Source organism: Salmo salar, chromosome 11 (assembly GCF_965601325.2).
Source record: "Salmo salar chromosome 11, fSalSal1, whole genome shotgun sequence".
Taxonomy (NCBI): domain Eukaryota; kingdom Metazoa; phylum Chordata; class Actinopteri; order Salmoniformes; family Salmonidae; genus Salmo; species Salmo salar.
The window spans coordinates 31,771,001-31,789,825 of record NC_138301.1 but is presented as its reverse complement, the minus strand read 5'-3'; the positions used below and the strand labels follow the sequence as shown (position 1 = coordinate 31,789,825).

The 18,825-nt window shown below is 38.8% G+C and overlaps 1 protein-coding gene across 1 annotated transcript in view; it reads right to left on the bottom strand.

Annotated features, from left to right (window-relative positions):
* The window catches only part of LOC106596078 (transmembrane protein 266), a 105,578-nt gene that overhangs the window by 17,250 nt on the left and 69,503 nt on the right, over nt 1-18,825 (bottom strand). Inside the window, exon 8 of the mRNA XM_045689324.2 lies at nt 1,716-1,831. Within this exon, the coding sequence (XP_045545280.1) occupies nt 1,716-1,831 (116 nt within the window). The remainder of the gene's footprint in view (nt 1-1,715; nt 1,832-18,825) is intronic.

The window sequence follows — 18,825 nt, the reverse complement described above, 5'->3', positions numbered from 1 at the left end:
GCTAATTGACATAATTTGAGTCAATTGGAGGTGTCCCTGTGGAGGTATTTCAAGGCCTACCTTCAAACTCAGTGCCTCTTTGCTTGACATCATGAGAAAATCAAAATAAATCAGCCAAGACCTCAGAAAAAATACACCTCCGCAAGTCTGGTTCATCCTTGGGATGATTTCCAAATGACTGAAGGTACCACGTTCATCTGTACAAACAATAGTACGCAAGTATAAACACCATGGGACCATGCAGCCGTCATACCGCTCAGGAAGGAGACGCATTCTGTCTCCTAGAGATGAACGTTCTTTGGTGCGAAAAGTACAAATCAATCCTAGAACAACAGCAAAGGACCTTGTGAAGATGCTGGAGGAAACAGGTACAAAAGTATCTATATCCACAGTAAAACGAGTCCTATATCGACATAACCTGAAAGGCCGCTCAGCAAGGAAGAAGCCACTGCTCCAAAACCGCCATAAAAAAGCCAGACTACGGTTTGCAACTGCACATGGGGACAAAGATCGTACTTTTTGGAAAAATGTCCTCTGGTCTGATGAAACAAAAATATAACTATTTGGCCATAATGACCATCGTTATGTTTGGAGGAAAAAGGAGGAAGCTTGCAAGCCGAAGAACAACCGTGAAGCACGGGGGTGGCAGCATCATGTGGTGGGGGTGCTTTGCTGCAGGAGGGACTGGTGCACTTTACAAAATAGATGGCATCATGAGGGAGGAAAATTATGTGGATATATTGAAGCAACATCTCAAGACATCAGTCAGGAAGTTAAAGCTTGGTCGCAAATGGGTCTTCCAAATGGACAATGACCCCAAGCATACTTCCAAAGTTGAGGCAAAATGGCTTAAGGGCAACAAAGTCAAGGTATTGGAGAGGCCATCATAAGCCCTGACCTCAATCCTATAGAACATTTGTGGGCAGAACTGAAAAAGCGTGTGTGAGCAAGGAAGCCTACAAACCTGACTCAGTTACACCAGCTCTGTCAGGAGGAATGGGCCAAAATTCACCCAATTTATTGTGGGAAGCTTGTGGAAGGCTACCCGAAACATTTGACCCAAGTTAAACAATTTAAAGGCAATGCTACCAAATACTAATTGAGTGTATGTAAACTTCTGACCCACTGGGAATGTGATGAAAGAAATAAAAAATGAAATAAATAATTCTCTCTACTATTATTCTGACATTTCACATTCTTAAAATAAAGTGGTGATCCTAACTGACCTAAGACAGGGAATTTTTACTAGAATTAAATGTCAGGAATTGTGAAAAACTGAGTTTAAATGTATTTGGCTAAGGTGTATGTAAACTTCCGACTTTAACTGTATATCACTTCAGTGTTAATTGCTAAATTGTAATTACTTCGCCACTATTGGCCTATTTATTGCCTTACCTCCTTACTTCATTTGCACACACTGTATACAGATTTTTCTATTGTGTTATTGACTGTAAGTTTGTTTATTCCATGTGTAACTCTGTGATGTTGTTTTTGTCGCACTGCTTTGCTTTATCTTAGCCAGATCGCAGTTGTAAATGAGAACTTGTTTTCAACTGGCCTACCTGGTTAAATAAAGGTGAAATAAATGTAATTATTATTATTTATTTTTAAATCCTGGTTCAACCTTAGCCCTAGTCTCAACCATAACCTAGCTTCAACCAAAACCCTAACCCTAGTCTCAACGCTATCTGTGAGGTGATGGTGCGGGGACTTACTGCCTGTTCCTGGCAGATCTGTGTGAGTCGTTCCAGCTGCTCCTCCCTGACAGCCTTGATCTTCTCACACTGCAGGATCTCCAGCTCCATCTCCACCTTCACCTGCAACACATAGGCTGAGAGAGAAAATAGATAGTTAGAGAGAGGGAAGAGACAGAGAGAGAAGAAATAGAGAAAGGGAAGAGACAGAGATAGAGAGGGAAGAGACATAGATAGAGAGTGAAGAGACAGATAGAAAAGAGATAGAGAGAGGGAAGAGACAGATATAGAGAGGGAAGAGAGAGGGAAGACAGAGAGAAAAGAGAGAGAGAGGGGGAAGAGACAGAGATAGAGAGTGAAGAGACAGATAGAGAGTAGAGACAGGTTAGAGAGAGAGAGAGAGAAGAGACAGATAGAGGGAAGAGACAGAGAGAGAGGGTGAAGAGACAGAGAGAAAAGAGATAGAGAGGGAAGAGACAGATAGAGAAAGAATACAGAGAGAAAAGAGATAGAGAGAGAGGGAAGAGAGAGATAGAGAGTGAAGAGACAGATAGAGAGAGAGTAGAGACAGGTTAGAGAGAGAGAGAGAGAAGAGACAGATAGAGGGAAGAGACAGAGAGAGAGGGTGAAGAGACAGAGAGAGACGGTGAAGAGACAGAGAGAGGGAAGAGACAGAGAGAGAAGAGACATATTTGATATTTATTTATTTATAGGGGACAATGCACATTAATCAACATCAATATTACAATAATGCAACACCCATGTAAATGTGCCGGGGTTAGCCAAAAGCTAATTTGCACCCGTAGTCCCAGGACAGGTAAGGACCTTTATACAGTCACAATACACATACTCACTAAAACAATACAAAATGCAAATACATTACATCCAATAATATATGTGACCGACCGGCTCAAATCGGTCTTATGTAGCAACATTTGAAATTGTGTTTTTTTACATTGGATAAAAGTAGAGATATCATCATTCCAACAACAATAACTTATTTGTAATAAAAACACTATCATCAACTGTCATCTTACATATGAGGAACCACAGATAACTCATGTGTACAGGTTTAGATAGATTTGAGCCATGTTTTCAAATTAAATGTAAAAGTATCAGTGCAGGTAGAGAGAGGGAAAAGACAGAGATAGAGAGAGAGATAGAGAGGAGACAGAGAGAGATAGAGAGAGGAGACAGAGAGAGAGGAGACAGAGAGAGAGGAGACAGAGAGGGAAGAGACAGATAGAGAGGGGGAAGAGACAGAGATAGAGAGAGGAAAGAGAGAGAGAGGGAAGAGACAGATAGAGAGGGGGAAGAGACAGAGATAGAGAGAGGAAAGAGAGAGAGAGGGAAGAGACAGAGAGAGAGGGAAGAGACAGCGAGAGAGAGAGAGGGAAGAGACAGAGAGAGAAGAGATAGATAGAGAGGAGACAGAGAGAGATAGAGAGGAGACAGAGAGAGAGGGAAGAGACAGAGAGAGAGAGGGAAGAGAGAGATAGAGAGAGGAAAGAGAGAGATAGAGGGAAGAGACAGAGAGAGATAGAGAGGAGACAGAGAGAGATAGAGAGGAGACAGAGAGAGAGAGAGAGAGAGAGAGGGGTGACAGAGAGGGAAGAGACAAAGAGAGAGAGGGAAGAGACAGAGAGATGAGATAGAGAGGAGACAGATAGAGAGAAGAGACAGAGATAGAGAAGACAGAGAGAGGGGGAAAAGACAGAGAGAGAGGGAAGAGAGAGAGAAGAGAGATAGAGAAGAGAGAGAGAGAGAGAGGAGCGAGATAGTGGGAAGCGACAGAGAGAGAGAGAGAAGAGAGAGAGAGGGAAGAGACAGATAGAGAGAGAGAAGAGACAGATAGAGGGAAGCAACAGAGAGAGAAAAGACAGAGAGAGAGGGAAGAGACAGAGAGAGGGAAGAGAGAGAGAGAGAGAGAGAAAGAGAGAGAGAGAGAGAGAGAGGGAAGAGAGAGAGAGAAGAGAGGGAAGAGACAGAGAGAGAAGAGAGGGGAGCGAGAGAGACAGGATTAGACCATATCTTCACTCAAAACCAAACACATGTGCACACAGCCTGGCCTCATGTGATATTTAAACACACAAGACATAGAAGTCCACATGCTCTGGTATTGACTTCAGCTGAGTCATATCCCCTCTTCTGTTCTACACAGTGACCTTAGTGCACAGCTGCTCTCCTGAGTAGGGCCACATTACTAGGCCATACAGACTGGGAAGCAGCAGAGTGAATAACCAAGCCCTCTACAGCAGAGGAGACCTACTAGTGAACTACTGACAGCAGGCAGTGCCTGCAGCCATCTCTCTCCAGCAGCTCTGCTCTGTTCTGCTCTCCCATAGCCTATTAATAGAGCTGTTGATGTGAACACGCAGGAAGAGGGAGGGAGAGCAGAGGGGGGAGGATGAAACAGCGGAACTCAGGCCCAGGGAGAGCAAAGGGGGGAGACAGGCACAGCCAAATTCACATTCACCAAGGGGAAGCTGAAGTGGGGGATTATTAGCTGCCCAATTTGTGCATGGCTATAATAAGTATGTCAAAGAAGGCTGGTGTACTGTGTGTGTGTGTGTGTGTGTGTGTGTGTGTCTGCTGACAGCTGCTGGCATGGCAGGACAAGCCAAGCAGCAGTGTAATTTGCACCATGGTTGATTCCACAGCACCTCTGTCACAAGAGCCTTTTCCACTTTCACCTCTCAGCTCAGGCCAAGTGCAAAGCCCCTGGCCTCCACACCCCCCTCTCTCTCTCTCTCTCTCTCTCTCTCTCTCTCTCTCTGTCTTTCTTTCTCTCTCTCTCCCACCATTCATCTATCTGATACTGTTTCAGTGAAAGAGGAAAGAATGTATTCTATCTTATTACATATTTCTTGGTGTGTAATCGATGTTGCTTTCCACTCTCCTGCACTTACTGTATAGGTGTGAGTTTAATGTTCTTGCTAAGCGTGGCTGGCTGCCTAACTACCCAACTCAATCACTCAAACACATGAAAACAAACACGCCTGGAGACAGATACTGTGAAGGAATGGGAAGGACTAAGTTGTTCTCTATAGTGATTGAATTGCTGCAGAATGAATCAATACCGTTGGGCGTTTCTTCTGTTGAAGTCTAAAAACAACTTAACATGCTTTAGATGTACCACATCATGATTACTGCACCATTTTCTGATATGACTAGTGTTGGATTTGAACTTACTTTCTCAAAATGCTAATATCGTATTTAGCATGCAGATCTGACAAATTAGTTCACTTCACCTGTATTGGCAAAAATACTAGTACAAACTATATGTACAGTATTTCAGATTCTATGTAGCTCTTACACTGATGGTACAAAAACATTAAGGACACCTTCCTAATATTGAGTTGCTCCCCCTTTTGCCCTCAAAACAGCCTCAATTCGTCAGGACAATTCCACAGGGATACTGGCCCATGTTTCCCACAGTTGTGTCAAGTTGGCTGGATGTCCTTTGGGTGGTGGACCATTCTTGATATACACGGGAAACTGTTGAGCATGAAAAACCCAGCAGCATTGCAGTTCTTGACACAAACTGGTGCACCTGGCAACTACCACCATACCTTGTTCAAAGGCACTTAAATATTTTGTCTCACCCATTCACCCTCTGAATGGTGCACACACAATCCATGTCTCAATGTCTCAAGGCTTAAAAATCATTATTTAACCTGTCTCCTCTCCTTCAAGTGGATTTAACATCAATAGGGGATCATAGCTTTCACCTGGATTCACCTGGATTCACCTGGATTCACCTGATCCGTCTGTGTCACAGAAATAGCAGGTGTCCTTAATGTTTTGTGCACTCAGTGTATGTAGGTCTATGTAGCTCTTATGTAGACTACATAGGTCATGTACTGTATGTACACTGTTTCTGGTCTGGAGATTGGTCGATCATACACGCAGAGCTGATGGTGAGGTCATGTAAGTATACTGTCTATAGCTAGAGAGACTGAGGTGTGTAGGTTGATCATACATGCTCAGCTCTCACTGAGACTGTGGGTGACCTCCTGTTAGAAATCAATCTGCATTACATTAGCATAACATAGAACAGCCAGTATAGTCATTATCATGGCTTTTCTAAATCTGTTTAAACAGGGCTTAGTTTCAATACCAGTTTAAGTAAGAGAACGGGTGGCAATTTACTCCGAGGGACGATCAACAATTATATTGTTGTGAATAGTAAATAGTGTGTATAATCATGGGGAGAATGGGGTTGTGCTGTCAATCATGTATTGAATAAGCAATAGACTTTATCATCCTTAGGTGAAGTATGATATTTTTGAATTTAGCGCTAAAATTGTAAATCCAAAATATAATACATTTTTTCAATTTTTGTCATTTAGCAGACGCTTTAATCCAGAGCAACTTACAAAGTGCATTCATCAGAACATAGAGACAACCACGTGTCCCAGTCGTGTCCCTCTCGTAGAAGATCAGTCAGGTGTAATAATTAAGGACTGATAGTTCAAGTTCAAAGTCATCTGTTGGTACAACGTAAGGCTGTTGAATTTTTCAATAATATCTCACTAGAACCCATCCTACCAAACTAACTAACCATCCATCTAGAGTAATACCAACAACACTAAGGAAACCAACCAAACTAACTAACCATCCATCTAGAGTAATACCAACAACACTAAGGAAACCAACCAAACTAACTAACCATCCATCTAGAGTAATACCAACAACACTAAGGAAACCAACCAAACTAACTAACCATCCATCTAGAGTAATACCAACAACACTAAGGAAACCAACCAAACTAACTAACCATCCATCTAGAGTAATACCAACAACACTAAGGAATCCTACCAAACTAACTAACCATCCATCTAGAGTAATACCAACAACACTAAGGAAACCAACCAAACTAACTAACCATCCATCTAGAGTAATACCAACAGCACTAAGGAAACCAACCAAACTAACTAACCATCCATCTAGAGTAATACCAACAACACTAAGGAAACCAACCAAACTAACTAACCATCCATCTAGAGTAATACCAACAACACTAAGGAAACCAACCAAACTAACTAACCATCCATCTAGAGTAATACCAACAACACTAAGGAAACCAACCAAACTAACTAACCATCCATCTAGAGTAATACCAACAACACTAAGGAAACCAACCAAACTAACTAACCATCCATCTAGAGTAATACCAACAACACTAAGGAATCCTGCCAAACTAACTAACCATCCATCTAGAGTAATACCAACAACACTAAGGAAACCAACCAAACTAACTAACCATCCATCTAGAGTAATACCAACAACACTAAGGAAACCAACCAAACTAACTAACCATCCATCTAGAGTAATACCAACAACACTAAGGAATCCTACCAAACAAACTAACCATCCATCTAGTGTAATACCAACAGCACTAAGGAAACCAACCAAACTAACTAACCATCCATCTAGAGTAATACCAACAACACTAAGGAAACCAACCAAACTAACTAACCATCCATCTAACAGTAATACCAACAACTCTAAGGAAACCTACCAAACTAACTAACCATCCATCTAGAGTAATACCAACAACACTAAGGAAACCAACCAAACTAACTAACCATCCATCTAGAGTAATACCAACAACACTAAGGAAACCAACCAAACTAACTAACCATCCATCTAGAGTAATACCAACAACACTAAGGAAAGCAACCAAACTAACTAACCATCCATCTAGAGTAATACCAACAACACTAAGGAAACCAACCAAACTAACAAACCATCCATCTAGAGTAATACCAACAACACTAAGGAAACCAACCAAACTAACTAACCATCCATCTAGAGTAATACCAACAACACTAAGGAAACCAACCAAACTAACTAACCATCCATCTAACAGTAATACCAACACTAAGGAAACCTACCAAACTAACTAACCATCCATCTAGAGTAATACCAACAACACTAAGGAAACCAACCAAACTAACTAACCATCCATCTAAGAGTAATACCAACAACACTAAGGAAACCAACCAAACTAACTAACCATCCATCTAACAGTAATACCAACACTAAGGAAACCTACCAAACTAACTAACCATCCATCTAGAGTAATACCAACAACACTAAGGAAACCAACCAAACTAACTAACCATCCATCTAACAGTAATACCAACACTAAGGAAACCTACCAAACTAACTAACCATCCATCTAGAGTAATACCAACAACACTAAGGAAACCAACCAAACTAACTAACCATCCATCTAGAGTAATACCAACAACACTAAGGAAACCTACCAAACTAACTAACCATCCATCTAGAGTAATACCAACAACACTAAGGAAACCAACCAAACTAACTAACCATCCATCTAACAGTAATACCAACACTAAGGAAACCAACCAAACTAACTAACCATCCATCTAGAGTAATACCAACAACACTAAGGAAACCAACCAAACTAACTAACCATCCATCTAGAGTAATACCAACAACACTAAGGAAACCAACCAAACTAACTAACCATCCATCTAGAGTAATACCAACAACACTAAGGAATCCTACCAAACTAACTAACCATCCATCTAGAGTAATACCAACAACACTAAGGAAACCAACCAAACTAACTAACCATCCATCTAGAGTAATACCAACAACACTAAGGAAACCAACCAAACTAACTAACCATCCATCTAACAGTAATACCAACAACACTAAGGAAACCAACCAAACTAACTAACCATCCATCTAGAGTAATACCAACAATACTAAGGAAACCAACCAAACTAACTAACCATCCATCTAGAGTAATACCAACAACACTAAGGAAACCAACCAAACTAACTAACCATCCATCTAACAGTAATACCAACAACACTAAGGAAATAAACCAAACTGACTAACCATCCATCTAGAGTAATACCAACAACACTAAGGAAACCAACCAAACTAACTAACCATCCATCTAGAGTAATACCAACAGCACTAAGGAAACCAACCAAACTAACTAACCATCCATCTAGAGTAATACCAACAACACTAAGGAAACCAACCAAACTAACTAACCATCCATCTAGAGTAATACCAACAACACTAAGGAAACCAACCAAACTAACTAACCATCCATCTAGAGTAATACCAACAACACTAAGGAAACCAACCAAACTAACTAACCATCCATCTAGAGTAATACCAACAACACTAAGGAAACCAACCAAACTAACTAACCATCCATCTAGAGTAATACCAACAACACTAAGGAATCCTGCCAAACTAACTAACCATCCATCTAGAGTAATACCAACAACACTAAGGAAACCAACCAAACTAACTAACCATCCATCTAGAGTAATACCAACAACACTAAGGAAACCAACCAAACTAACTAACCATCCATCTAGAGTAATACCAACAACACTAAGGAATCCTACCAAACAAACTAACCATCCATCTAGTGTAATACCAACAGCACTAAGGAAACCAACCAAACTAACTAACCATCCATCTAGAGTAATACCAACAACACTAAGGAAACCAACCAAACTAACTAACCATCCATCTAACAGTAATACCAACAACTCTAAGGAAACCTACCAAACTAACTAACCATCCATCTAGAGTAATACCAACAACACTAAGGAAACCAACCAAACTAACTAACCATCCATCTAGAGTAATACCAACAACAGTAAGGAAACCAACCAAACTAACTAACCATCCATCTAGAGTAATACCAACAACACTAAGGAAACCAACCAAACTAACTAACCATCCATCTAGAGTAATACCAACAACACTAAGGAAACCAACCAAACTAACAAACCATCCATCTAGAGTAATACCAACAACACTAAGGAAACCAACCAAACTAACTAACCATCCATCTAGAGTAATACCAACAACACTAAGGAAACCAACCAAACTAACTAACCATCCATCTAAGAGTAATACCAACACTAAGGAAACCTACCAAACTAACTAACCATCCATCTAGAGTAATACCAACAACACTAAGGAAACCAACCAAACTAACTAACCATCCATCTAAGAGTAATACCAACAACACTAAGGAAACCAACCAAACTAACTAACCATCCATCTAACAGTAATACCAACACTAAGGAAACCTACCAAACTAACTAACCATCCATCTAGAGTAATACCAACAACACTAAGGAAACCAACCAAACTAACTAACCATCCATCTAACAGTAATACCAACACTAAGGAAACCTACCAAACTAACTAACCATCCATCTAGAGTAATACCAACAACACTAAGGAAACCTACCAAACTAACTAACCATCCATCTAGAGTAATACCAACAACACTAAGGAATCCTACCAAACTAACTAACCATCCATCTAGAGTAATACCAAAAACACTAAGGAAACCAACCAAACTAACTAACCATCCATCTAGAGTAATACCAACAACACTAAGGAAACCAAACAAACTAACTAACCATACATCTAAGAGTAATACCAACAACACTAAGGAATCCTACCAAACTAACTAACCATCCATCTAGAGTAATACCAACAACACTAAGGAATCCTACCAAACTAACTAACCATCCATCTAGAGTAATAGCAACAACACTAAGGAAACCAACCAAACTAACTAACCATCCATCTAGAGTAATACCAAAAACACTAAGGAAACCAACCAAACTAACTAACCATCCATCTAGAGTAATACCAACAACACTAAGGAAACCAACCAAACTAACTAACCATCCATCTAGAGTAATACCAACAACACTAAGGAAACCAACCAAACTAACTAACCATCCATCTAACAGTAATACCAACACTAAGGAAACCTACCAAACTAACTAACCATCCATCTAGAGTAATACCAACAACACTAAGGAAACCAACCAAACTAATTAACCATCCATCTAAGAGTAATACCAACAACACTAAGGAAACCAACCAAACTAACTAACCATCCATCTAAGAGTAATACCAACAACACTAAGGAAACCAACCAAACTAACTACCCATCCATCTAACAGTAATACCAACAACACTAAGGAAACCAACCAAACTAACTAACCATCCATCTAACAGTAATACCAACACTAAGGAAACCTACCAAACTAACTAACCATCCATCTAGAGTAATACCAACAACACTAAGGAAACCAACCAAACTAACTAACCATCCATCTAAGAGTAATACCAACAACACTAAGGAAACCAACCAAACTAATTAACCATCCATCTAACAGTAATACCAACACTAAGGAAACCTACCAAACTAACTAACCATCCATCTAGAGTAATACCAACAACACTAAGGAAACCAACCAAACTAACTAACCATCCATCTAACAGTAATACCAACACTAAGGAAACTTACCAAACTAACTAACCATCCATCTAGAGTAATACCAACAACACTAAGGAAACCAACCAAACTAACTAACCATCCATCTAACAGTAATACCAACACTAAGGAAACCTACCAAACTAACTAACCATCCATCTAGAGTAATACCAACAACACTAAGGAAACCAACCAAACTAACTAACCATCCATCTAAGAGTAATACCAACAACACTAAGGAAACCAACCAAACTAACTAACCATCCATCTAACAGTAATACCAACAACACTAAGGAAACCAACCAAACTAACTAACCATCCATCTAAGAGTAATACCAACAACACTAAGGAAACCAACCAAACTAACTAACCATCCATCTAGAGTAATACCAACAACACTAAGGAAACGAACCAAACTAACTAACCATCCATCTAAGAGTAATACCAACAACACTAAGGAAACCAACCAAACTAACTAACCATCCATCTAACAGTAATACCAACAACACTAAGGAAACCAACCAAACTAACTAACCATCCATCTAAGAGTATACCAACAACACTAAGGAAACCAACCAAACTAACTAACCATCCATCTAGAGTAATACCAACAACACTAAGGAAACCAACCAAACTAACTAACCATCCATCTAAGAGTAATACCAACAACACTAAGGAAACCAACCAAACTAACTAACCATCCATCTAAGAGTAATACCAACAACACTAAGGAAACCAACCAAACTAACTAACCATCCATCTAAGAGTAATACCAACAACACTAAGGAAACCAACCAAACGAGCTAACCATCCATCTAAGAGTAATACCAACAACACTAACCAATCCTACCAAACTAACTAACCATCCATCTAGAGTAATACCAACAACACTAAGGAAACGAACCAAACTAGCTAACCATCCATCTAAGAGTAATACCAACAACACTAACCAATCCTACCAAACTAACTAACCATCCATCTAGAGTAATACCAACAACACTAAGGAAACCAACCAAACTAACTAACCATCCATCTAAGAGTAATACCAACAACACTAACCAATCCTACCAAACTAACTAACCATCCATCTAAGAGTAATACCAACAACACTAAGGAAACCAACCAAACTAACTAACCATCCATCTAGAGTAATACCAACAACACTAAGGAAACCAACCAAACTAACTAACCATCCATCTAGAGTAATACCAACAACACTAAGGAAACCAACCAAACTAACTAACCATCCATCTAAGAGTAATACCAACAACACTAAGGAAACCAACCAAACTAACTAACCATCCATCTAAGAGTAATACCAACAACACTAAGGAAACCAACCAAACTAACTAACCATCCATCTAAGAGTAATACCAACAACACTAAGGAAACCAACCAAACTAACTAACCATCCATCTAGAGTAATACCAACAACACTAAGGAAACCAACCAAACTAACTAACCATCCATCTAGAGTAATACCAACAACACTAAGGAAACCAACCAAACTAGCTAACCATCCATCTAAGAGTAATACCAACAACACTAACCAATCCTACCAAACTAACTAACCATCCATCTAGAGTAATACCAACAACACTAAGGAAACCAACCAAACTAACTAACCATCCATCTAAGAGTAATACCAACAACACTAAGGAAACCAACCAAACTAACTAACCATCCATCTAAGAGTAATACCAACAACACTAACCAAACCTACCAAACTAACTAACCATCCAACTAAGAGTAATACCAACAACACTAAGGAAACCAACCAAACTAACTAACCATCCATCTAAGAGTAATACCAACAACACTAAGGAAACCAACCAAACTAACTAACCATCCATCTAGAGTAATACCAACAACACTAAGGAAACCAACCAAACTAACTAACCATCCATCTAACAGTAATACCAACACTAAGGAAACCTACCAAACTAACTAACCATCCATCTAGAGTAATACCAAAAACACTAAGGAAACCAACCAAACTAACTAACCATCCATCTAGAGTAATACCAACAACACTAAGGAAACCAACCAAACTAACTAACCATCCATCTAGAGTAATACCAACAACACTAAGGAAACCAACCAAACTAACTAACCATCCATCTAACAGTAATACCAACACTAAGGAAACCTACCAAACTAACTAACCATCCATCTAGAGTAATACCAACAACACTAAGGAAACCAACCAAACTAATTAACCATCCATCTAAGAGTAATACCAACAACACTAAGGAAACCAACCAAACTAACTAACCATCCATCTAAGAGTAATACCAACAACACTAAGGAAACCAACCAAACTAACTACCCATCCATCTAACAGTAATACCAACAACACTAAGGAAACCAACCAAACTAACTAACCATCCATCTAACAGTAATACCAACACTAAGGAAACCTACCAAACTAACTAACCATCCATCTAGAGTAATACCAACAACACTAAGGAAACCAACCAAACTAACTAACCATCCATCTAAGAGTAATACCAACAACACTAAGGAAACCAACCAAACTAATTAACCATCCATCTAACAGTAATACCAACACCAAGGAAACCTACCAAACTAACTAACCATCCATCTAGAGTAATACCAACAACACTAAGGAAACCAACCAAACTAACTAACCATCCATCTAACAGTAATACCAACACTAAGGAAACCTACCAAACTAACTAACCATCCATCTAGAGTAATACCAACAACACTAAGGAAACCAACCAAACTAACTAACCATCCATCTAACAGTAATACCAACACTAAGGAAACCTACCAAACTAACTAACCATCCATCTAGAGTAATACCAACAACACTAAGGAAACCAACCAAACTAACTAACCATCCATCTAAGAGTAATACCAACAACACTAAGGAAACCAACCAAACTAACTAACCATCCATCTAACAGTAATACCAACAACACTAAGGAAACCAACCAAACTAACTAACCATCCATCTAAGAGTAATACCAACAACACTAAGGAAACCAACCAAACTAACTAACCATCCATCTAGAGTAATACCAACAACACTAAGGAAACGAACCAAACTAACTAACCATCCATCTAAGAGTAATACCAACAACACTAAGGAAACCAACCAAACTAACTAACCATCCATCTAACAGTAATACCAACAACACTAAGGAAACCAACCAAACTAACTAACCATCCATCTAAGAGTATACCAACAACACTAAGGAAACCAACCAAACTAACTAACCATCCATCTAGAGTAATACCAACAACACTAAGGAAACCAACCAAACTAACTAACCATCCATCTAAGAGTAATACCAACAACACTAAGGAAACCAACTAAACTAACTAACCATCCATCTAGAGTAATACCAACAACACTAAGGAAACCAACCAAACTAACTAACCATCCATCTAGAGTAATACCAACAACACTAAGGAAACCAACCAAACTAACTAACCATCCATCTAGAGTAATACCAACAACACTAAGGAATCCTACCAAACAAACTAACCATCCATCTAGTGTAATACCAACAGCACTAAGGAAACCAACCAAACTAACTAACCATCCATCTAGAGTAATACCAACAACACTAAGGAAACCAACCAAACTAACTAACCATCCATCTAACAGTAATACCAACAACTCTAAGGAAACCTACCAAACTAACTAACCATCCATCTAGAGTAATACCAACAACACTAAGGAAACCAACCAAACTAACTAACCATCCATCTAGAGTAATACCAACAACACTAAGGAAACCAACCAAACTAACTAACCATCCATCTAGAGTAATACCAACAACACTAAGGAAACCAACCAAACTAACTAACCATCCATCTAGAGTAATACCAACAACACTAAGGAAACCAACCAAACTAACAAACCATCCATCTAGAGTAATACCAACAACACTAAGGAAACCAACCAAACTAACTAACCATCCATCTAGAGTAATACCAACAACACTAAGGAAACCAACCAAACTAACTAACCATCCATCTAACAGTAATACCAACACTAAGGAAACCTACCAAACTAACTAACCATCCATCTAGAGTAATACCAACAACACTAAGGAAACCAACCAAACTAACTAACCATCCATCTAAGAGTAATACCAACAACACTAAGGAAACCAACCAAACTAACTAACCATCCATCTAACAGTAATACCAACACTAAGGAAACCTACCAAACTAACTAACCATCCATCTAGAGTAATACCAACAACACTAAGGAAACCAACCAAACTAACTAACCATCCATCTAACAGTAATACCAACACTAAGGAAACCTACCAAACTAACTAACCATCCATCTAGAGTAATACCAACAACACTAAGGAAACCAACCAAACTAACTAACCATCCATCTAGAGTAATACCAACAACACTAAGGAAACCTACCAAACTAACTAACCATCCATCTAGAGTAATACCAACAACACTAAGGAAACCAACCAAACTAACTAACCATCCATCTAACAGTAATACCAACACTAAGGAAACCAACCAAACTAACTAACCATCCATCTAGAGTAATACCAACAACACTAAGGAAACCAACCAAACTAACTAACCATCCATCTAGAGTAATACCAACAACACTAAGGAAACCAACCAAACTAACTAACCATCCATCTAGAGTAATACCAACAACACTAAGGAATCCTACCAAACTAACTAACCATCCATCTAGAGTAATACCAACAACACTAAGGAAACCAACCAAACTAACTAACCATCCATCTAAGAGTAATACCAACAACACTAACCAAACCTACCAAACTAACTAACCATCCAACTAAGAGTAATACCAACAACACTAAGGAAACCAACCAAACTAACTAACCATCCATCTAAGAGTAATACCAACAACACTAAGGAAACCAACCAAACTAACTAACCATCCATCTAGAGTAATACCAACAACACTAAGGAAACCAACCAAACTAACTAACCATCCATCTAACAGTAATACCAACACTAAGGAAACCTACCAAACTAACTAACCATCCATCTAGAGTAATACCAAAAACACTAAGGAAACCAACCAAACTAACTAACCATCCATCTAGAGTAATACCAACAACACTAAGGAAACCAACCAAACTAACTAACCATCCATCTAGAGTAATACCAACAACACTAAGGAAACCAACCAAACTAACTAACCATCCATCTAACAGTAATACCAACACTAAGGAAACCTACCAAACTAACTAACCATCCATCTAGAGTAATACCAACAACACTAAGGAAACCAACCAAACTAATTAACCATCCATCTAAGAGTAATACCAACAACACTAAGGAAACCAACCAAACTAACTAACCATCCATCTAAGAGTAATACCAACAACACTAAGGAAACCAACCAAACTAACTACCCATCCATCTAACAGTAATACCAACAACACTAAGGAAACCAACCAAACTAACTAACCATCCATCTAACAGTAATACCAACACTAAGGAAACCTACCAAACTAACTAACCATCCATCTAGAGTAATACCAACAACACTAAGGAAACCAACCAAACTAACTAACCATCCATCTAAGAGTAATACCAACAACACTAAGGAAACCAACCAAACTAATTAACCATCCATCTAACAGTAATACCAACACTAAGGAAACCTACCAAACTAACTAACCATCCATCTAGAGTAATACCAACAACACTAAGGAAACCAACCAAACTAACTAACCATCCATCTAACAGTAATACCAACACTAAGGAAACCTACCAAACTAACTAACCATCCATCTAGAGTAATACCAACAACACTAAGGAAACCAACCAAACTAACTAACCATCCATCTAACAGTAATACCAACACTAAGGAAACCTACCAAACTAACTAACCATCCATCTAGAGTAATACCAACAACACTAAGGAAACCAACCAAACTAACTAACCATCCATCTAAGAGTAATACCAACAACACTAAGGAAACCAACCAAACTAACTAACCATCCATCTAACAGTAATACCAACAACACTAAGGAAACCAACCAAACTAACTAACCATCCATCTAAGAGTAATACCAACAACACTAAGGAAACCAACCAAACTAACTAACCATCCATCTAGAGTAATACCAACAACACTAAGGAAACGAACCAAACTAACTAACCATCCATCTAAGAGTAATACCAACAACACTAAGGAAACCAACCAAACTAACTAACCATCCATCTAACAGTAATACCAACAACACTAAGGAAACCAACCAAACTAACTAACCATCCATCTAAGAGTATACCAACAACACTAAGGAAACCAACCAAACTAACTAACCATCCATCTAGAGTAATACCAACAACACTAAGGAAACCAACCAAACTAACTAACCATCCATCTAAGAGTAATACCAACAACACTAAGGAAACCAACCAAACTAACTAACCATCCATCTAGAGTAATACCAACAACACTAAGGAAACCAACCAAACTAACTAACCATCCATCTAACAGTAATACCAACACTAAGGAAACCTACCAAACTAACTAACCATCCATCTAGAGTAATACCAACAACACTAAGGAAACCAACCAAACTAACTAACCATCCATCTAACAGTAATACCAACACTAAGGAAACCTACCAAACTAACTAACCATCCATCTAGAGTAATACCAACAACACTAAGGAAACCAACCAAACTAACTAACCATCCATCTAGAGTAATACCAACAACACTAAGGAAACCTACCAAACTAACTAACCATCCATCTAGAGTAATACCAACAACACTAAGGAAACCAACCAAACTAACTAACCATCCATCTAACAGTAATACCAACACTAAGGAAACCAACCAAACTAACTAACCATCCATCTAGAGTAATACCAACAACACTAAGGAAACCAACCAAACTAACTAACCATCCATCTAGAGTAATACCAACAACACTAAGGAAACCAACCAAACTAACTAACCATCCATCTAGAGTAATACCAACAACACTAAGGAATCCTACCAAACTAACTAACCATCCATCTAGAGTAATACCAACAACACTAAGGAAACCAACCAAACTAACTAACCATCCATCTAAGAGTAATACCAACAACACTAACCAAACCTACCAAACTAACTAACCATCCAACTAAGAGTAATACCAACAACACTAAGGAAACCAACCAAACTAACTAACCATCCATCTAAGAGTAATACCAACAACACTAAGGAAACCAACCAAACTAACTAACCATCCATCTAGAGTAATACCAACAACACTAAGGAAACCAACCAAACTAACTAACCATCCATCTAACAGTAATACCAACACTAAGGAAACCTACCAAACTAACTAACCATCCATCTAGAGTAATACCAAAAACACTAAGGAAACCAACCAAACTAACTAACCATCCATCTAGAGTAATACCAACAACACTAAGGAAACCAACCAAACTAACTAACCATCCATCTAGAGTAATACCAACAACACTAAGGAAACCAACCAAACTAACTAACCATCCATCTAACAGTAATACCAACACTAAGGAAACCTACCAAACTAACTAACCATCCATCTAGAGTAATACCAACAACACTAAGGAAACCAACCAAACTAATTAACCATCCATCTAAGAGTAATACCAACAACACTAAGGAAACCAACCAAACTAACTAACCATCCATCTAAGAGTAATACCAACAACACTAAGGAAACCAACCAAACTAACTACCCATCCATCTAACAGTAATACCAACAACACTAAGGAAACCAACCAAACTAACTAACCATCCATCTAACAGTAATACCAACACTAAGGAAACCTACCAAA